The 23,611-nt window shown below is 40.6% G+C and overlaps 1 protein-coding gene across 1 annotated transcript in view; it reads right to left on the reverse strand.

Moving 5' to 3' along the window:
• Positions 1–23,611, reverse strand: part of AK5 (adenylate kinase 5) — a 127,381-nt gene that overhangs the window by 39,052 nt on the left and 64,718 nt on the right. The window contains exon 9 of the mRNA XM_056843991.1: positions 4,236–4,278. Within this exon, the coding sequence (XP_056699969.1) occupies positions 4,236–4,278 (43 nt within the window). The remainder of the gene's footprint in view (positions 1–4,235; positions 4,279–23,611) is intronic.

The following is a 23,611-nucleotide window of genomic DNA, read 5'->3' on the forward strand; positions in this document are numbered from 1 at the left end:
AAACTTACAAACATGGCATGAAGTTGTGATAGCAATTCTATGTTTGTCCTCAGCATATGGCATTTAGATATATATTTCTCTGAGCACTGAAGTTCCACTCAGTGCTGTAACAAGGGTAGGGTTGCCAGGCCCCCCTGGCCTCCAGTGGGGGATGGGGGGCATAGGGTTTCCAGATCCTGATTGGAAAGCTCAGGGAGATTTGGGGATAGAGCCGGAGTTGGTGGTGGTGGGGAGACAGAGACCTCAGTGGGATACAATGCTATAGAGGCCATCCTTCAAAGCATCTATTTTCTCCAGGGTAACTGATCTCTGTAGTCTGGAGACCAGCAGTAATTCTGGGGAATCCCCAGGTTCCACCTGAAGGCTAGATCTCTAAGTGAGGCACTTGCCTTGGGTGCACAAATATATATTATGGTTCTACGCTGCCTGCTCCTCCACTCTCTCCTCTTTTTGAGGATAGTGGTTGGTTACTTTGTGGCATCAGAGAAAATGTGAAATAGAAATGGTTAAGTTCGTTCAAGTCATTGGTTGATTGTGTATGCAGATGTAATGACCAAAATTAACGGTGCATTGTTATTCTTGTTTCTAGTTACGTATTTACGTTTTTACTAAAATAAGTACTATGAAAATATGGGTTTGTTTTTTTTTGCAATTTTATATTCTTGCCTCAAGTGCAAATTTAGCTAGTTACAGCTTGGGTTCCACTTAGGTCTAGTAATACACATGATCTACTATTCACACATGATCTACTATCCATGTGATTATGTTTAGTACCTGGGCAGAATTAGTAGTCAGTACTAGATATGAACACAGTGTTAGGCACCCTTATATCTCCTGAAATCAACAGACTTAACCATCCCTACCTCTCTACTGAGATAATTTTGTGGTATTTGTCAGTAAGTAAGTCTGTGAACAATAGTACATCCTGGAGGACATTAATTCATAGGGTCACCAAAAGTTGGAAGCAACTTGATGGCATTTCACACACACACACACACACACACACACACACACACACACACACACACACACATGTTCCCTCTTAAATATATCACCTTTTAGCAGAATGACCTCTATAACACTACATCCTTCTGAGATAATGTCAGAAAAGAGCTGTTTTTTATTTTTAAATAAAATGATGATAATTTTAAAAGCTAATTTAGCAGTCAATTATCATATAAAGATTATTGATTTTCAAGAAACATTGGCTAAAACCCATGTTGTGTGTTCTCCCCTACTGTTCAACTTTAATCCAATGATCCTAAATCAATATGCACGTTATTTATCAATATTAACTATTCTAAGATATTGTCATGCATTTACGCTGGCTAGATTTAATGTGCTACCATCTGTTCTGTTGATGGAAGATACAAAAACATTCCATCCAATTGTAGATTTTGTCCTTGCTGTGCTAATCTGATTGAAACATTGGTTCATGTGTTTTTCCACTGCTAATTTTACATACAGGCACACTTGGATTTATTGGACCCTATGTTGGTTGATTAAAAAATTGTTCTCGGAGCAGAAGTCTCTCTTGGGGGTTGAGCACAGAACTTCTGTATCTGTAACTACATTTATGTTCTCTGCAATGAAAATGCAGGTTGAGGTAGTGTCCTGTGTATAATCTAATCTGATTCTAACCCTTAAACTATACATTATTCTAGGATGAATTATGTATGCTGAGATTTTATGGAGGTAATTAACTCTATAATGGTTTTTTTCTGCTTCTGAATGGCCTGTGAGCTGTAATAAAGACTGACTGGGGGGGTGGAAATCATCAACAAGCATCAACCATAACAGAACAGAAACACACTAGTTGACTATGGGATAATTGTTTCTGAAGTTCTTACTTACCAACTACGAAAATTATTTTTGATTTCTTCAGGTCTCTTGAAAAATCTAAATGGAAAAAAAACCACTGCTGAAAAAATCTTCACTACTTATATAAACAAGTTATGCAACCACTTTTATAAGATTCATCTTTTTTTAAAAAAAAAAAGCTTGTGTTTTCATCTAGACCATTCTTATCCTGAAACTGTAGCTCATAAGCATGCTCATTGCCCAGTTTAAAGCATTACCGTAGCTGTGATACATATCATTTCATGATAAACTTTTTGTATGTGTGCCAAATATAAAAATGAAAAACAATTTTTTTAAGAACCTGAGAGTTCCTGGACTAAGAACAGTCTCTCTACTTTAAAAAGTCATTTAAACAGTATAATCTGTCATCATTCATATTCAGCATTAGTCCACCCTCATTCAGAATGTTTTGCTTTTCTCGGAAGTTCAGTCTGAAATTTAGACTTCATAACAGTCCAGCTGAAGCAGAAAAAGACTGGAATAGAATTTCAAACAAAATGGATCTTTTTTCTTACCCATTAGCCCTTCTCCCTACCTCCAACCTGAGATTCAGGCAGAAATACTGGAGACCGAGGAGAAGAGTCTGCTACATACAAGGATCTCTATACATGACTAGCAGCTCACTGAATCACAAACAACCTCCTTGATTTGAATGGCAGGGACCTAACTATATAGTATGAATCTGTTGAAGGGAACTTTGACTCTCAAAAGCTTATACCAAGAAATTCTTGATGGTCTCTAAGGCAGGGGTGTCAGACATGCAGCCTGCAGGCTGGATCCGACCCCTTGAGAGCTCTTATCTGGGCCATGAGCCAGCTGCGACAGCCACTTCCCCCAGTCCCAATCTGAGCTGGAGAGCCCACTGCGGCCTTGCCAGCCACCTCCCCAACTCCCGATCTGGGCTGGCGAGGCAAGGTCCGGCTCGACCAAGTGACATTAATGTCATATCTGGCCCTCGTAACAAATGAGTTCAACACCCCTGCTCTAAGGTGCTACTGGACTTGAATCTAGCTGTTCAGCTACATAATACATTGTCCTCGTACCCTCCTCCAGGTCTGCCATGGGTCCTGTCAACTAGATGTGTGCTCCGAGTTCTGTGCTCTTAATTTAATTCCAAGGCAGTTGGGGACCAATATAGATCAAGAATGCAGCACAAGGGGAGAGAGGACTTAAAACCCACGGGTGTAATTTTATGGATCTAAAAGAGCCTGAGGGAGCTGCTGTTGCAGAAACTCACATATACTGATGGACTACACATATAGTGATGGAAATTAAGTTCTGAGTGTGGAACTCCCAGCACATTTCTGGTCAACAGGGCTGTTGATGATCATGGGGCAGGGGGCAGGGAATGAAGACAACGTTTCATGTAGTTAGGCCCTCAATATATTTAGATAAATTACCAAATCCACAGGCAGTCATTGATGCAAATTTAGCATTCAATTATGAGAGAGATATGAGGTTTATGGATGACATGATGAACCCCTTGAATGGACTAGATTAACCAAGACACAAAGTAATGTCTTGCTGCAGCGGCTTATAGGTTGCAGGGAACATCCCAGAGCTCAGCGCACCACTGACTGCAGTGGGAGGGGGGATGGAGAATTGTCACCCTTACTGGCAGGTGTTGGGAGGTGGCAACAGAGTCGACACATCCACATCTGCAGTACTGTGCAAGACTGCTGAGTGGCTAGTATAACCCAGAACATGTGCACACTTATGACATCACTTGCTGGCATGGTGCTCCACTAAACACTCAGTAGCTGTGCATCTGCATGGTGCTGCAGCCATAGCCGACAGCTCTATAACCACTACCCGCTAGTAAGGGTGCCATTACCTCTTCCCCCTTCAGTAGTACTCAGTGGTAAGGAGACTAAGCTATTTCCTCCAAGCCTCTCCACAAGTCATCACTGATGTCACTTTTTTGTGGCACACTCTGTGGTAACACTGGAATACTATGATGCAATGGTCTGCTCACTGAGAAGGTGTAGTCTATTACTATGCTTTCATCTGTATTCCTCTTTTAGATTACTTTCTCAAACAATGCTAGAAGTTTGAGGCAGAGCCATTCTTTCCCACACCACTGGGTAACCTGAACAGTCATAAGATATATGCAAGTAGCTGGTGACATGATTGCTATGACAGCATTTCCCCCATGAATGAATATAGCGGATCTGCATGCACTTCCATGTGCAGATCTCTCTACAAAAACAACTGAAGTAGTCCAGGCACACAAGTTGTGTGTGCATACTTGAGCTCTCCTAGATCTCTGGATTGGACTGCATGGCTACAGGTTGTAGCATATGTATATATGCAAATATATATTTGCATATTTCAAATATCCAGTGGAATTTGTATAGAATCTGGAAAAAACTTACCTCCCACATTCTCAGGTCCAGAAAGATTTGACGGATCATATATCTGTTAATTAAACAATTGACATTTTGGGAAAGGTTATTTAATCATTTTGAACATTTTTATCCTGCCTTTCCAAAAACTCTCAAGGCAGCTTAAGTACATATATACTAACAAGGTATATAGCAATTTATGCATTCCTACTGAAAAACCCATAAAAGGTTGTCATAAATTGGCTGCGTCTTGATGGCACTTACACACACGCAAACGTATTAATGCTGATAGTGTCAAACTAGACACATGAAGATTCTGGGCATCATGCCAATCCCATAAATCTACAGGCTTCACTGGTAAGCATTCAGTACTTGGTAAGGCTTCATAAGTGCATTTGCAGAGTATCTCCAAATGAACTCTGACCACATATATTCATGTTTCTGCGTGAATAAATAATGTTCATTGTGTCTTCTGCTAGAATTTCCAACATGTGGTCTATTAATGTACAGCTGAAACAGGCAGCATGCAATCCCTTTCCCTCTGTTTCTAGGTCAACTTTGCCGTTGACATTGTACCAGCTTCTTGTTGAGGAACTGATCCCCTCCCCTGGACCAAGAGGCAGCCTGCTCTGTGGTGCTCTGCTCTAGACCATCACAATGTGAAGATGATTAAGTTAGCAAACAGCTGGAAGGCTGCCCAGGGGTTCCCAGGGGTTTTGCTAGGGGCAAAATTAAATTGGAGGTTCCTTGGCTGTAACACAATACAGCAGTTTATGGATACTGAGATGCTGCTGTTTATCTATGTGCATTTATACAATATACTGATAATTATAGCACTGAACAGCAGCAAAAACTAAAAGTATCTTCAAATCTTACAAATGTAAGAGTAAGAAGTTAAGTTTTGTCTTCTCATTTCAGCTAAAACTTTTCGTTCAGTTCATTCCCATGGGAGATTTTTTTTGTCAATGATGAAAATTATTTAGATTTTCCACTGCATGAACAGAGTATACATGGTTTATACCACTTTTGTATCTGCAATTATATGTAATTACAGTGTATACTCACTGCCCCAAATTTATTTTAAATAATACAAATCCTTTGATACTGGGACTCTACTTAGAAAACAAAACATATTTTCCAAGCACAGAACTGGAAGGTCCTTGATATAAGAGAGTTCTGACAAAGAATTCCCCTCCCTCTACCTCTCTATGAGTGCATTTATACTTTAATCAACCTTTTTGTCAGCAATCTCTAGCTGCCTAGTACAACTATAGTTTCTATGACCGGCTACTTTACTGGAGAATGGCTCTAAGTAGCTCTGGAGTCATTCATGCTAGTTTTGACTATTATCTGCCTTGAGAGCCTTAGCTGAGAGATGGATTATACATTTGAGAAATAAATATCACTCAGTCGCTAACACTGAAAACTTTTTGAACCAGAGACAATTGGAGACAAAATGACTTTTCAAGGGCTAGTGTGAGAATATGGAATCATTTTGGAGAGATATAATACTGAAAGAAAAGATGACTTGTTTTTCATCACAACAAAACAATGATCCAGCAAGGTACTTCCAGCTCAGCCTTTAACAGTCTTATTGTAGTCAATGTTTGTTGGCGGCGGCTGCTGTTCTGTGCCATTTGTGATTTTGACTAAAGGGAGAGAGATAAACAATGTCCTCTCTCTTTCCCGGTTGTTGCTCAGAACGGTTCTTAGCAGCCATTCAACAAGAGCTGAAAATGAATTTAGATCAGAAATGCATGATGTACATGACACAGTCGGAAGGCTAATGTGGGACAGGAAGAGAACACTAACAGTTAGATTCAAAGAAATAAAAGGTGATTAAAAAGCATGATCGCTGTAACAAAGCCAGAATTTTTTATTGTAATTACTCTGACTTCATTTTTAAAATTTCATGTTATTGAGGCTATCAAGAAACCCTGCATTTTCTGTATATTCCACTATAGTGGTTTTTTGTTTTTGTTTTTTTACGAAGTCCAAGGTCCCCAGCTCAGGGAACAAACAATGCAAAAGAATAGCATTGCTATGGGAACATTAGGAGGTCCCCATAGTAGCATAACCTGTCATCTTACCTTGATGCACTTGCCTTTTAAACAACAAGTGAGGCCATTCATGTGTACAGGAAGGTGTACTTGAAAAATAAATGTTTGTTTGGTTCCATTAAGTCTATCACATTTACAGTGTAGTCTTACTTAGAAGTAAGTCTTGCTAATGGGGCTTGTTCCCGGGAAAGTGAACCGAGCATTGCAGCCAAAATCAAATCCCCTTTCTTGAATTCAGCCTTTGGAGAAATTACCCGCTGGCTGTGTCTGTGTGCAAAAGAGGTCTGTGCAAAAGAAGTCTGTATAATCAGTCTGTAGCTGCTTCCACATATGTCCTCATATATGACTGTGCTGATTTTTAAATCGCCCACCCACATTGGTGCCATTTCATAGCTGTTATCTCTTCACAGCTGCTGCTATCACCACCCCGGTTCCATCACAGTTTTTTCCAGACTTTTTGTTTTACATCACTAGATGCTATCTCAGTATAGCATTATGTTTTGTGAGGTAGCAAGAACCAATTTTTTTATTTTATTTTACAAAGCCACAAAAAGCTTACTGGAGGAAATGACACCATGAGGAGATGACCTAGGCAAATGCTAGAAAATGCTAGTATTCTATCCTAGCAAAGTGTTTGTCAGGAATCATTTTCTCTGAAGTTGTGTTTTAGGAGACTTCTTGCAGGTATGCCTGATTCTCTGATTTGTCCTCCTTACAATCTTCCAGGTATTAGCTAACTTTATTAGAGTCTTGTTGACTATAATGGCTGCCTTGCTTTGTTTTCTAGTTTTAGCTTTCTTTAGACTTTGGTGAACCTTATTTTGCAGGTAATGATATTAAGAGAAGGTCATCTGTAGATAATTTCAAGGTTTCAAATATTTTGTGTCCTTGATTTAGGTTTTTTGTCTTTAGTTTTTTTTTTTTTTTTTTTTTGTAATTTACATTTAGGCTGAATGGAAACCCCCAGCCATATCTTTTATTTGCTGCTATCTGCTTCTGTGTAATAGGTTTCATTGTTTGTTGTATTTTCAGTGTGACAGGGAAAATATCTTGACATATTAAAACTGCAGTGTCCTGGAAGGGAAGTAAGTGATCTCTGAATCTCACTTCCTTAATAAGTGCTTCATTAGTCTTATGATGAATAAACTTTAGTATGATATTGCTCAGTTTGGATTTGTTGCTATGGTTTACATGGCTAGTTCTGTTCATCCTTTCTCTCACAAGATATTATCCATCTTCTACATACATAAGTTCGGAAAGTCATCTTGATAAGAAGACTTTTAGATTTGGTTGATTCAGTGATTCTGCAAACTAACAAAAACATAAATTATTACAGTGTATGTGGTTTTCTGGTCTTCTACATTGAGCTATGGTTTTTTCTCAGATTGCTATAGACTTCTAATTTCCTTTTTGCACATAAGACTGATTTGCATGGCAGTTTCAGCCACGTTTTCTATCTCACTCTAGAGCCTTATCAGTTTCTCTGATTGGCATTCCTATGATAGTGTTGCTTTTGCAAACTGAGTTGACATTGGCGAACTAATATATACCTGTGTGCTGGGGCCTCATTTGGCTTGGGAGTGCAGCATGGGGGAAGAGCTGTTTTCCTGAGCTGTGAGGCAAATTTGGCCCCCTGCTATTGCAAAAATATGCATTAACAATTCTAATAATCTATTGCCATGATCTATGAATTGCCAGTATTCAGTATTTAAACCAGTCCTAATGGTGCAGCTGGAACTTCTTGCTGCTTGTAGTGAGGAGCACACAACAACCTGCATTTGTCTTCTGGTCAATAAAGCAGGCTTGAGCTGAATCTGGGAATCACTGGTTCTTTTAAAAATTATTGTAGCCTCAGGCAAATAGATTTTATTACTTCTGAGGTCAAGAATTGTATAACTTCTGTGCCAAATGCCTATCAAACATATGACTCCCATTCTCTGAAGCAGATAATTTTAAATTAAAACTACCTTCTCATTGCATTTTTTGAGGCTCCGGTGCATTTGTCTATTTGACATTTCCTAAGGGAGAAATTTAGGCAGGCTGGAAATCTCAGAACCCGAAACCATCTGTCAGCAATGCTGATTCTGTGAACTTAAGGCAGATCATGAGAGGGAAGGCAGGAAGGGTTGTGTCAGTGCTTGGCTCTTGTAGCCCTTTCTTACATGCCCAGGGAAATGCCGATCACCACTTTGGAGTCAGGAAGCAATTTTCCTCCAGGCCAGATTAGCCAGGGATCCTAGAGGATGTTTGTTTATGGCCATCTTCTGGGCATGGAGTAGGAGTCACTGGGTGTGTGTGGGGAAGTGGGGAGGCAGTTGTGAATTTCCTGCATAGTGCAGGGAGTTAGACTAGATGACACTGTTGGTCCCTTCCAAACCTATGATTCTGTGATTCTATGTGTGTTGTCTTGTTTTGATCAGGTTAGAGCTGATTACAGCCAGTGAGCAGTTTCAACTGAAGCCATTTATGCATGGCTGTTTCCTCGCGGTAACCCCGCCGATTACTTCGGGGCTTTGCCTTGATGATGCGTGCATTTTCCGACCGTCAGAGGTCGCCTCGCTCTCCTCTCATGTTTCTGCACATTTTGCCCTGGTTTTCGTGTTTAGCCAGCATCCAGAAAACCCATACAAAACATGCAGGGAGAGCGAGGTGACCTCTGATGGTTGGAAAATGCATGCATAATCAAAACAAAGCCCCAAAGTAGTAGATAGAGTGATCACGAGGAAACAGCCATGCACAAATGGCCTGAGAAAGGGAATAGCTTAGGGCTGGACAGTAGGATGTGATTGGTATGGATTGTTTGGTTCTGTTTAATGGCAGATGGGGAAAGATATGGTGGTGAGGGAAGGTATAGGCATGGTGAGAGGAAGGGTGGCATGAGCATGGCTCTGCAGCATTCCAGTCAGTCTCTCAGCCAGTATGACTGTTAGTCATGTTAGTACATTATTGGATCTGAAAGTGCTGCCGCTGAATGTCAAATCAGTCCATGGGAAAAAAACTAATTTGGCATGCATCATCAAGATGTGTTTGCATGAGATGGAGGGGGAAAGGGATGTTAATATATCCCAGTTTTGCACTCCAGCTTTCTTAGAGAAGCATCAGATTAGACTTGGTGGCTGGGAACTGGAGTTGCCGCAATCTGCCACACTTCCATTGCCTTCTCCAGATGCTTTGTCAGTCAAAGCTCCAGTTTCTAACTTTTGAATCTATTATTTGAGTATGTGGGAGATATTAGGAATTCTGTTGGAGTATTACCCAGCCAGTTGACTAATTTCTTCCCTACCTGAGCCGCTGGACTTGATGTTGAGGCTTTTAGATTGACTCATGATTTCATGGCCAGCATAATTTCATTCATTCATTCATTCATTCATTCATTCATTCATTCATTCATTCATTCATTCATTGCTTAGGGTGGCTATGGATATTGTCCAGCCTTTGCAGCCCCTATACAGATGGTGGTTTGCACACAATATAGTTTTCTGTAGAGAGGGAAAGTTCAATGATTTGCTAGTGAGGAAAATAGCCTAACACATATGGGGGAAGGCAGCTCTTCATGTACCAAGATTGTTTAGGGCTTCAAAGGTAATAACCAGTAGTTTAAATTATTACTGCCTGGCTTCATATTCTATCCTGTCAATTTAAATGACCAACAGAGCCAATGATCTGTGGTAGCTTACCTTTGGAAGTAATGCAGATGGTTACTGCATGAACTATAACTATGTAAAATAAACAAAACTAGCTGAAAGCATGGGGTATATTCATTTTAAATAAATAGTCATGCATTACGGTAACTTTCCAATGCAGTTACTGTAGCAAAATTCCACGATCCATTTCAGTGTTATATTGGCAATAAACCAATGTTTCTGTCATACTGGACAGCATGGACCATGTACACACTATTCATGCAAGTGTTCCTGTTGAACTGGAGGAGTGATATGGAAAGTATCCATGTGATCCAAGCTATTTCCATGTTCAAAACATTCATATATTATTGTCTCTAATGTGATATGGGTCCCTCCACAGAGAAGAGAGTGTTTTCATTGGTAAAGATTACTCAGCACTATTCATTTTAGGACTGCTTTTCCTAATTCCTCAAAGTGCTTTACCCAAAAGAATGCTAGGGTTATTATCATAAATATTAATATAAAAAATAAAATTATAACAACTAATGCAACCACTAACAATGATAACAGCCCAGAATCAGAAGCCTCACCTTTCAAATGTTTTCAATTCATTCAAACACAATACTGTTCAGAGACCAATTAGTCAAAATCTGGTATGAATAATAACTTCCCTAACACCCATCAGAAGACAGCTCCAAAGAGGAAAATATCAAAGAAGAGCCAAGTGGAAAACTTAAACATATCAGCACTAACCCAAAGAAAATACCACAAAACTCATAAAACTGAGTTTTATAATAGTAAAGGCAGCATTGCTTCCAAGGAAAATATTTCCCCCCCTGCATTTAGAATCAATGTTTGTGGTGTTTAATGTACTAGCTTCCATGGTAACGTAACACGAACTAATTGTTCATGAGCTTCAATAGATTTCTGTTAACCATCTAACATCCCTAAAATTAGGGTAGCAACTGTTGGCAAAATAAGCTGTACAGTATATTTATAAAGTAATTTTACTTTGACCTGAATAGAAGTCCCTCGGGATTTTCCTTTACTTGGCTAAGTTTTATCTGTATTTTGAACTGATCATAGAAGTGGGGAAAATGTAAACATCAAAGTTCTGATATATAGCTATATATCGTTATATATACCTGCAATCATTGCAAGCAGAATACAGAGGACATGGCAGGAGTTATGTGCAATCCAGAAAGAACAATGTATGCATATAGCCACTTGCACATGCCAGTCAAAATCTCTCACTCAAAGTCTAGAACTTGTATTTTTGTGAGTCAAGAAACTCTGAAATAGGGAAAGGGAATAAATATTAGGGACTCCTTTATTCAGTGACTCCAGACATCATTTCTGACACTCCCAGCTCTCATTGGCTGATAGATATGGTCATTGGTATGATGAGCATTTTCAATGTGCTGGATTGCTAGTGGGAAAATTTCAGGTAGTCAGTGGAAAATATTGTATATCGTAAAAATCTTACCACATATAAGCCGTCTTCCCATTGCTTGTGATTAAATACTATTACAATGAGGGGAACAAGTATTTGATCCCCTGCTGAATTTGCCTGTTTGCCCTCTGACGAAGAAATGACGTCCATAATTTTAATGGTAGGTTTATTGCAGCCGTGAGAGACAGAAAAACAACAGGAAAACCCCCAGAAACCCAGAAGACAAAAGTCAGAGATTGATGTGCATTATAATGAGTGAAATAAGTATTTGATCCCTTTGCAAAAGATGACTTAGTACTTGGTGGCAAAACCCTTGTTGGCAATTACAGAGGTCAGACGTTTCTTGTAGGTGGCCTCCAGGTTTGCACACATCTCAGGAGGTATTTTGTCCCACTCCTCTTTGCAGATCCTCTCCAAGTCAGTAAGATTTCGAGGCTGATGTGTAGCTACTCGAACCTTCAGCTCCCTCCACAAATTTTCGATGGGATTAAGGTCTGGAGGCTGGCTAGGCCACTCCAGGACCTTAATGTGCTTCTTCTTGAGCCACTCCTTTGTTGCCTTGGCCGTGTGTTTGGGTCATTGTCATGCTGGAATACCCATTCTCGACCCATTTTCAATGACTTGGCTGAGGGAAGGAGGTGCTCACCCAAGATTTGACGATACATGGTCCCGTCCATCGTCCCTTCGATGCGGTGAAGGTGTCCTGTCCCCTTAGCAGAAAAACACCCCCAAAGCATAATATGTCCCCCTCCATGTTTGACGGTGGGGATGGTGTTCTTGGGGTCTTAGGCAGCATTCCTCCTCCTCCAAACACGGCGAGTTGAGTTGATGCCAAAGAGCTCGATTTTGGTCTCATCTGACCACAACACTTTCACCCAGTTCTCCTCTGGGTCCTTCAGATGTGCATTGGCAAACTGCAGACGGGCCTGTACATCTGCTGTCTTGAGCAAGGGGACCTTGCGGGCTCTGCAAGATCTCAGTCCTTCACGGCGTAGTGTGTTACCAACTGTTTTCATGGTGACTATGGTCCCAGCTGCCCTGAGATCATTGACAAGTTTCCCCCGTGTAGTTCTGGGCTGCTTCATCACCGTTCTCATGATCATTGCAACTCCACGAGATGAGATCTTGCATGGAGCCCCAGACCGAGGGAGGCTGACAGTTAGGGTTAGGGTTGTCACCTTCTCACCAAGCTGCTTGGCAATAGTCTTGTAGCCCAGTCCAGCCTTGTGCATATCACAATACAGATGTTGGTGATTCCAGAATTTAACAAAGGGTAACCATATTCAAGAAAGAATATTTTCTTATGTTACTAGAACCTTAGCTTGTGAACTGTAGCTTAGCAGACCACAGCGACATGAAAAATATGCATATGCAATCATATGTCTTAATTTACACATGCCTTTCATGTACCATCCTAAACAGAAGTAGTGAAAATTAGGGAGAAATCATATAGCAATACATACTAAGTGGCTGTAAGGGTTAAACCAGAGTCAAGTATAGCTGGGATTGGATCTTCATCATTGGTGTTTCTTGTTGAAAAGTATGCTGAGGTTACATAATGCATGTTTGAAACCATCATAAGAGTTCATATAAGGTGTCAAAAGAGAGGACCTTTCTCTTAAGCAAGTTTCCATTTTTCCTGGAACTCCTGTTTGAGGACTGAAACCACCTCAGAAACAAAATTTACCACAGGATGAGGTTAGAAGTGACGACAACTGGATAAAAAAAGCCTCTTTTTCCTTCTGCTGACGCAAGCTGCAAGCAGAAGGAGAAAGAGCTAATTTTAATTGATTACACATTGTCACTGCAATGTCTCGTGTATTGCCTTATGGTTAAGAGGCTCTGCCAATCCTCAGCGAGGAATTTTGTGACAAAAATATGCAGGTAAGGGAAAGCATTGAAATCTGTTCCACCAACTCTTTTGGCATTCTCATTCTCTTGATCAAACACACATATTTGTATGTTAAGTCCTAAAGCTGCAACCTGAAGCACAATTAGTCAGATTAGGAAGCAAGTCCCATTTACCTCATTGAGTTACTCCCAGGTAAACATGCTTAAGATCAGGCTATAAATACACTGTTATTAATTTCTATGTTGGGCCAGCACAGGGATAATTCCAGCCATTTGAATTTCCCTTAAGTTATGTCATCTCTTCTTTAATTTTTGTTGTAAAAAACTGCTCATTAAACCTGTTATCTCCTGTAGTGGGCAGGAATAGAAACTGAATTCTCATCTCAAATCTGTTGTTTTGCAGCTATCTTCAGCACAGGTGGCCTCCCATGTGTTTGCTTGGTAAAGTTTTAAATGTACTGAGCACAAAGATCTATGCTTCTGAAACATTTCTAAAGGAAGTGTCACTGAAACAATTAACCTAATTGTTTGAAGATGAGCTTATTTATTTATTCTTCATATTTATAATCTGCCTTCATTCCCACCTAGCCGGGCTCAGAGCGGGTAATTCACAATTACTCAGCCAAATGTATCCTACAGAACGCTATATACTGGAAGAGATCACAACAATGATAACAAAAATAGCTAGGGTTGCCAGGTCCCTTTTCACAACCAGCAGGAGATTTTTGGGGTGGAGCCTGAGCAGGGCAGAATTTGGGGAAGGGAGGGACTTCAATGTCATAGTCATAGAGAGAGCCAGCGTGGTGTAGTGGCTAAGAACGGTGGTTTGGAGCAGTGGAGTCTGATCTGGAGAACCGGGTTTGGTTCCCCACTCCTCCACATGAGCCGTGGAGGCTAATCTGGTGAACTGGATTTGTTTCCCCACTCCTACACACAAAGCCAGCTGGGTGACCTTGGGCAAGTCATTCTCTCTCAGCCTCACCTACCTCACAGGGTGTCTGTTGTGGGGAGGGGAAGGGAAGGTGATTGTAAGCTGGTTTGATTCTCCCTTAAGTGGCAGAGAAAGTTGGCATATAAAAACCAACTCTTCTTCTTCCTTCTCCCAAAACATTAGACCTTGAGGGCATCTAATGAAGCTGATGGGCAGTGGATTCAGGTCAGATGAAAGGAAAGATTGTTTTACACAATGAGTGATTAAAATGTGGAATTCACAGCCAGAGGATGTAGTGATGGCCAGAGGAATACACAGCCTTGAAAGGGGATTAGACAGATAGGTCTATCAGTGGCTACTAGCCATGGTGACAAAAGAGACCCTTCACAATCAGCTTGCAGTAAACCTCTGAATACCAGTGCCAGGAGGCAACATCAGGGGAAGGCCTCAGTTTATATAGCCTGTTGTTGGCCCTCCAGAGGAACAGGTTGGCCACTGTGTGAGACAGCATGCTGGACTAGATGAACTATTGGTCTGCTCCAGCAAGGCTCTTTTTATGTTCTTTCAGTAATACTACTACCTCACTAATGATTATAAATATTGGCTGACCAGTAAACCAAGTTTGCCTGTAGGAAGCTGTTTCAAAGGCTGCTGAACATTTGCTTGCTTTGTGGAATCATTCTAATAAGGAACCCTTTCAAGTGGCCTCTAAGATGGTAGCCATTGCATAAGAACATGTGGTATTCTACAAACAACCAAAAAATAGAGATTCACTCAACAAGTACTATGTCAGACATTTGTCTGATCTTGTTCAAACAGAACTTATGGATGCTTCTAGCTTCACTTGGTTACCAAAGAGTTCTGCTAAATCTCTGCTAGCTTTCAGCTGCTTAGCTGCAATATGGTTGCTTGGAAACCTAACCCTTGTGGCCCCATCTCCCTGACAGGCATTTTATCTACTTTCTACTACATATGACACACTGATATCAAGGTATAAATATTTTCTTCACATGATATTCTCTGCAGAGAGGTGTTTGGGACAACTCATGGTTAGAATGCTGCATGTGAAATGAAAAAGGTCAGTGGAGCATTAAGTTTCTGTCGGTCATAATATTTTTAGACATTAAAGATAAAGCAAACCGTAAAAATAAAGTACTTTTATTTTTTCGCTCTCGAAAATGATTTCCTTAGCTTTTGAACACAGAATATTGGATTCCTGCCCCCCCCCCGAAATAGGCATGCAGTGAGCAGGCAGTGTTTCAGTTGTAATGTTCAATGCAGTTTTTCCCTCCGCTTTTGTTTGGCCCAGTTTCATAGTGTCATGCTTCAAAGCAGCTAGCAAACATTTCTAGATAAAGAAGTATTACTTCTCCTTACTCGTGCGAAAACGTATGCAGCCATGGATGCATAGTATAAATGCACTAATCATAAGAGCAAGACCTGAGCAAGGTGGTAATTGATAGGATGCTTTAGAGGACATTGATCCATGAGTCGAAAATGACTTTGGCGGCACTTAACACACACAATCATAAGAGAAGCATTAGGAATCTGTATTTGTTTTTGATTTTTAAAAGAACTGCCAGCTTCTCTGAAGAAGTCATCCTATGTAGTATTTCCAGATAGCTGGCAAAGGCAACTATTATTATTAATCAACGGCTTAAAATTGCAACAGATGCTTTAACTTGGTAAGGCTTACTGTTTTCTGAGGAGACAGTAAGATCACATTACTGCCAACCTTGTGATTTTCTGCTCTGTGAAGGAACGACAGTCAGATGTAACCAGATGCATCTGCATTTCATTTAGTAAAAATAAAAACTTGTAACTGACAAAATGGATCAACACCTCATGACTTTGTCTTTGGAAATATCATACCTCAGTGGGGGGGGGGGAAACCCTTCTTGGATTTACATTATTATGGTTACTGCAATTTTTATGTGATTGCCTTGCCCCTTAAAACTTCAATCAGCTCTCTCCTTTTCAAAAAGTGAAGTGTAAATTCAGTTTTGAATTCTTCTAGTTTTGAACTTTTGGACTGCATCTTGAGGGTTGCCATCATCCTAGCAGATCAACGAACGCATTCTTTTGAGGATTATTTATTTTCTATCAATTATTGAGGATTATTTATTCCTCTAAGTAAAATGCATTGTCAAAAAGTAACATCATGCTTTTACAGTGCACGACTCTGTAATTTTGGATGTAAAATTATTTTCTTCCTTATAAATACTACACCATCTAACCAAATAGTGTTTGCTTTGGTTAATATTTTGCTCTTTAAATACCTACATATAGTAAAGCTACACCTATAATGGGCTATATTGTATATGAATCTAAAATGTTTTGCACAATGTTGAACATAGGTTCTCCTAACCCACAAAAGCAAGGAGCCCCAACCTTATTGAGCCTGTGGGTGCCTTTGGAATTCTGACACAGGGTGGTCGGTGCAATGACAAAATGGCTGCCACAAGAGGTGGAGCCAACCACAAAATGTCAGGAAGTGTGGTTATGCATAACCTTAAGAGTAGCTCTTAAACAATTCAGGCAGAAGCTCTGTTTAATAGGATGCCTTTTAAAATGAACATATCATTTAAAATATACTTTCTGGTATACACACAGTATACCTTCAGTGATACAGTGAAGATCTTTGTACTGTGATTGTAACTGCTGCAGAAGCAGCTTAAAAAAAAGTGCACAGTTAATCAAATCTCCAATAGCCAGTCAGAAGTCCTGCTAGGCAACAGCCCCAGCTGGCCACACCAACTTTCTAAAAATACTTGGTGGGCACCAAGTAAGGTGTCATTGGGTACCATGGTGTCCACAGACAACACGGTAGAGGGCCTTGTTCTAAAGGATAATGGATTCGCTCCTCTTACACAAGGGTGTTTCTCCAGTTTCTGAGATCTCCCACCTCAGAAGCCACACATAGGAATGGTTTTTCAGTGTATGTGCATAGGGGTTGCAGCAGGAAGGTGGGGGGCAGCAAAGATCCACTTTGCAAGCACACTTGTATTCACAGCTGAAAATCTAAGATTTGTAAAACTGAGATGTAACCCCCCACCCCCTAACCAAAACGTTTCAGTGATATTTGTCCCCTGAAAACAGACATTCACCAAGGGGAGTTAAGGCCAGCACTCAGAGCTGAATGTCAGTAAAGCACCTGACAAAAATCCCTAGGATTTTCAACAAAGTCCTATTTGTAGGTAATCCGGGCTGCGTAACCGTGGTCTTGGTATTTTCTTTCCTGACGTTTCGCCAGCAGCTGTGGCCGCCATCTTCAGAGGAGTTAACACTGAAGGACACTGTCAGGAAAGAAAATACCAAGACCACGGTTACGCAGCCCGGATAACCTACAAGAACCAATGAACTCTGACCGTGAAAGCCTTCGACAATAAAGTCCTATTTATTTATTTTCATTCAAGGCATTTCTGTACTGCCTCACAACACAGGCTCAAGAGGCTATTTACAACATATTTATAATCATAATAAAATAATAAAACAAGTAGCAAAAAAGCAGAAAAATAACAGGAGTAGAACATAGTAGCAATATACTAACACAACGTTATAGCCCCAAGAGCATTTGCAGCAAATTAAAATGAAGCTTAAAAGCCAGCACAGCAACAATAACAACCAACCACAGCTAGTCATGAAATGATTAAAACCTGATGACTGAAATTCTAAACAGTATGTGCTAGGCAAACAGCAGTAGGGAAGGCATGGTGATACCTCCAAGAAGATCCTGTTTCTCTTTATTCTGAAGTTTTGTTCTGGGAAACTGATAGCCATGCATATAGTTTTAATCATCATCACTGATATATCTAATTCTCAACATGCCCAAATCTGTGGATACTTAAAGCCACAGATTGGAGCCATGGTCAGAAAAGACAGATCTTTCTCTACAAACCTGAACAAGGCCCAGGTTTGCAGAAAAATCTGAAATCTAAAAAAATTAAAAATGGGGGGGGAGGGATCAAACACCTCAAAAGAATAAAAACAGTACCTGTAATTTTCAAAAAATGAATGCCCTTTGTAGTGGCCACCATTGAGTTTGCTAGTCAACTGCAACAGTATTGCCAGTTTCCCAGACTTGGTTTCTGTCAGCGGGGTGGGTGGGGGCAGGGCTTTTTCCAGGGCTGTTTGACTTTTCAGGGAGGACTCATCAGGGCCAGGCCTGGCTGTAACCACCAGGCAACTTGGGACTTGAGTGACTCGCCCAGGACTGAGTGCTTGCTACTGTTCAACAAGAGCCACCCCACAGAAATCAGTAGTGTAGTGGTTAGAATTTCAGACTAGGATCTGGAAGACCTATGTTTGAATCCCCAGTCTGCTCTGGGAGCTCATTGGGTGACTTTGGGCCAGCCACATACTCTCAGCCTATCCTACCTCATAGGGTAGGATTACAGGACAAAATGGAGGAGAGGAGACTGATGTAAGCTTCTTTGGGCCTCTACCATGGGGAAAGGCAACATATAAATTACATTAATAAATATGGCTAAAAATGGGCAGATAAAGGGTAGGTAGGTTGGTAGGGGGATGGGAAGAAGAAAAGGAAGCAGGGAGCGTCACATACTTTCAGGCTAATCTTCTTCACAGGGTTATTGTGAGGATAAAATGGACTGGAAAATTATGTAAGTTGTTTTGGATCCCCCTTTTTAGGAAAGGTGGTAAAAAGTAGTAAATATAACTGAAGATGGTCAATTCAATCATTTATTATGGTCATTTGACCAGCATTATAAAAACACAGCGATGTATACCATAAGCCTTACAAACAAAAACAAGGCAGATTTAAGGACAAACCAGATAACACTATTAGAATAAAATATGGCAACCACAGAGTTTTTGGAGAAATATGCTAGAGCATCCCTGTCACTTCTGGGTTTACCCTGGAAAGGACATTATTGCATGAGCACGCTGCACACTCTTGAATCGCCCCCTCCCATAGAAGCTCCCGCCAGTGGCAAGGGAAGACCTGGCAACCCTACATACAAAGCTCTTCATGGCCTTGGACCATCATAATTGCACGACTGCCTCTCCTTCTATGCTCCAACAATATCACTCATCTGAGCAAAGCCTTCTGAAGACGTCCCCCTGAAAAAGTATGATATATAGCTGACCATACGCATGCATTCTGTGTTGAGACCTCACCTTATGGGGCATGGCTTGCTTGAGGTGGTCAGGAAGGCTACCACACTTTTGTCATTCCACAACTGTATGAAACAGTTCAGGAGGGCATTTTTGTAACATATCATGTCGGATAATGTTTTTGCAGTGTTTCTAATTTGTGTAATTCTAATCCTATTGCATAATTTACTGGATGTCCCCTGCTATTTGAGTATATTGTTTTACACCATGTTCTGTGGCGCAGAGTGGTAAGCTGCAGTACTGTAGTCAAAAGCTCTGCTCAAGATCTGAGTGCAAACCTGACGGAAGTCAGTTTCAGGTAGCTAGTTCAAGATTGACTCAAGCTTCCAAGTTCGGTGAAATGAGTACCCAGCTTGCTGGGGATAAAGTGTAGATAACTGGGGAAGGCAATGGCAAACCACCCTGTAAACATAGTCTGCCTAGTAAATGTCGTGATGTGGCATCAACTCAGTACCTAATCATACAGAAAGGCAGACAATAAATTAATAAATAAACCAGTTTTATAGGTTTTGATTGTTTCAAAAACCTTTAAAGCTGATTGACCAAGGAGGAAAATGAGGAAAGATGTGTTTAAATGCTTAGGAAATCAAAGCTTCTCTCAAATAGCTTAAATATCTTCTATTTCCCCCTTCACTTTGTAATAGAAGAGTGTGTGGATGTGTGTGTGTATGTATCTCCTGTGCTCAAACATGTTTGCATAAGCACAATAAAATTCCTTTAATCAGTTTCTGAAGTAAAACAACTTTAGATTCTCTAAACGTACTGGGAAATTATCCTTCATAAATTCTTTACAAAAGACCTAAAGAAAACGAATTTTAAAGGTCAAATACTAAGCATGTCGTGGGAGAATGGATTTGAAAAAGGGGGCTGGGTGGATGTGGGAGTGAAATTATCTCTAACTGATAAAAAAATTCAAATTGAAAAAGCAATGAAGTTCTGAGTGGGAGCCGATGAGAATTTAAGGAGAAACTACTAAAGTGGGAAAAGAATATTTAGCAATCTAAATGGAAGAATGAAAAGATTAAAGCAGGCTTGCAAAATGAAACCAGGAAACTTAATAACTTGCTTAACTAAAGATGTGGGATACTTTGCTTTTATTTATAATGGTCTATTGGCAACAATCCAGGGGGAAGGATTTTAAGAGTTATATATCACCCAATGTGGAATAACTTGCATGCTTGGAGTTACTGGCTCTTTCAGTAGACCTAGTATTAGCCTATTGAAAGTAAGTTCTTTACATTATTTTTATTGTTTGGGATACAATGGGCATTGTTTTGTGATTCTCCCGCGAATGTAGCGAATCTCCATTGTCAAAATGCATGGCTGCCTCCCACCTGTGGGACCAACCCACTTCCCTTGCAAAACTTCCCCTGATTTTCAAATCCCAGTTTTGTCCTGATTTTAAGTAAAGAATTGCTTCAATTGTGAGTGCTCGCTGGTGCGTTTCAGAATGAGGGTTGACTCCCCTTCCTTCTGCCCTTTTGCTGCCTCCACCCACCTCCAGGACCCTTCTTCACCACCCCCTAAGCAGGCTCTCTCCTCACTGCTGCCTTTGCCATCCCTTGAGCCCCCCTGGATGCACTCCCAGTCCCACTCGGGATTCTTCAGCTTCCTCACCATGAATGCTAGCGCCAACACTGCCACGGCCACCACGGCACACCACCACTGCCAGAAGCCTCCTCTGGTACCCTTCCAAGTCGAGGGCCAGTAGGGTAGAGGAGCACACAGAGCCCCACTGTCACAGCCAGGCCGGTGGAGAGTTGGTCGTGGTGGACTTCCTGTGAAGATGCCGACCCAGCGCCATGTCTTCTGAGTTCGCTCGGAAGAACCGAGAGGTGTTTTAAATCGGGGCTCCCTTCAAAAGCCCTGTCTCCGATCCTAAACAGGGGATTGGAATGCAGGTAACTTCCTGCTGCCGAGAAGAGCGGTTTTGACTCCCAACCTCCCCCCTCCTGCAGAGGGGGAGAGATGGTTTGAGTCCCGCCGGCTGAGGATTTCATCGCCATAAAACGCCTCGAGGAACAGAAGCTGTGGTCCCCTTCACATTACACCAATAAATTTTACAAGCAAATGAAAGAGAAACCCCGTCTTTCAAGCTCCATGTAAGTTACTAGAATTCCTTTTGCTTACTACCAAGGATTTGAACAACTGGAATTGTTTAAAATTCAACTAAGACTTTACATCCCACCACCCAGACTTTTAAATGAACATCCTGCTAAAAAGTCTGTTTAAAACAATATAAATTGAATTAGCAGGCAAACAAAAACAACCTGGAAGATTTGAGTGGCATCGATAGCTTCCAATCGACAGCTGTAGTGTGAAGGGGAGGAGGAATATTCTTAGCTTTCGTTTTCCCCGTCTGGAAGAGTCCTCCAGGAAGAGACTTTTCTAGGACTTGGAAATTAAAGAGGAGGGCCGTGCCGGTGTGCCTCGCTCTGTGCAACATCAAAATACATCCTATTCCCTGTATCAGAGTGTCACGGAAGGCTTACATCCTTGCATCTTCCAGTTCTGCCTAGAAACAGCACTAAAGCTAGATTCTTTCTACAACTTTACTGAATCGGTCTGTCTGCTTACATTTATCTCTGGTTGGGGAAAAGGAGAAAGCCACAGACAATTATGGAAATAAACTATCAGAAGATACAGGAAATGCTGGCTGAGCAAAATGAATTGATAAATGGACTAGTTAAGAAAAAGTTTGAACAGGTCTCCAAGCAACAAGAGCAATCAGTTGCACAAATGACTTTAATTATACTCAACAGTTTGCTGATGTTATAAATGAGATTAAGGAAATAAAAACCCAAGTTTCACAAATGAAAGACAGTATGAATAAGATGCAACTTTCAATTAACAACAACACGGATGATGTCAACAGGCTTAAGAAAGACATGAATTCCCAGGCACAACTAATTGATGCTATACAATTTCAACAGCAAATAAAAGATCAACTTGCTATTTTGGATTTACAGCAAAGAGAATATAATCTACGCATACGCAATTATCCGGAACGACTGGGGGTTACCAGAGATGACATCATTAAATCATTGGCTGAAATATTCCATCTAAATGCACAAGAATTGAATGCAGCAATAAATAAGATATATAGAATTCCTTTATCAACACGGGTACAAGCAAAAGCCAGAGAAATTTTGATCTCTTTCTTTGACATCAGGATAAAAAATATTATCATAAAATTTCAACTGGAGAATCAACTGAGATTTGATAATATACCACTGATAATTCTCAAAGATATTCCACGTCACCTGATGGAAAAGAGAGTTGTATACAAAGATTTTACTGAATTACTCAGAAACAAAGGAATAAAATATACCTGGTTGCTACCACAAGGTCTTACCTTTACCTATAAACAAACTAAACATGCTATCAACTCATTGGCAGACGTGGAATTTTTTTTTACAAGAAACAGTGAGCTATTAACTCATGTTGGAAAACAGGAGGAAGATTCTATAGCTCACGAAACACAGGGTATTGACTGTTCCAGAAAGGAGACTACTTCGAGCAAAAAAGTGATGGGCGATAGAAACTCCCGACAGAAGAAAAAGAATAAGAAGAAAGGCTGAGAAAGCAGGAAGAACATTAATTTGATTTTCAACATGGGAAAGGTGGGGGGTAGAGGGAAAATACTATAATCATTATCTTTGTACAAGATTGTATATCTTTTTTTTAATCCTCTTTTTTCGCTTTTCTTTTTAGATTAACACATGCATTTTGAGATGAATGTATGGAGGGAAGATTTCTCTTATTTTTCTTTTATTCTTTCTTCTCCTTTTCTTTTCTTTTTTTCTTCTCTTTTTCTCTCCTTGGTATAAATAATATTGAATATATTGGATAAGGGGAAACTACAATATGAAATAGGGTGACTTATAAATGAATTAGAATGCATGGATGCAAAGGAGATTTTAGATATTTTAGAGAGGGAGGAAGACGGCGGGGAAGTCAATTATTTTTTATTGTATTTTGAAGACATACATCTAATAATTCTATGAATTTTTAATGGTTATTTTTATTGATATAGAGGATGTATGTCTAAATATAATGTTGGTTATTATTGAAAAAATAATAAAAATATATTTAAAAAAAAGAGAGTCGGTCGTGGTGGCAGAGGAAGAGTGGTGGCTCCTTTCGTCACCCCTTCTTTGCCACCCCCTTGGCAGGCTCTCTCCTTGCAGCCACCTTCGCTGCCCCTTGAGCCCCCCAGACTCGCTGCCACAGCCACTGCTGCACACTTCCAGCCTCTGCCAGCCCCACTGCATCTCCATGGGCCAACCCTGGCCGAGCTGGGAGCCAGCAGCCAAGGCAGAGGGAGCCCCACTGGAGATGGGCATCACGCG

Source organism: Euleptes europaea, chromosome 2, assembly GCF_029931775.1.
Source record: "Euleptes europaea isolate rEulEur1 chromosome 2, rEulEur1.hap1, whole genome shotgun sequence".
NCBI classification, from domain to species: Eukaryota; Metazoa; Chordata; class Lepidosauria; order Squamata; family Sphaerodactylidae; genus Euleptes; species Euleptes europaea.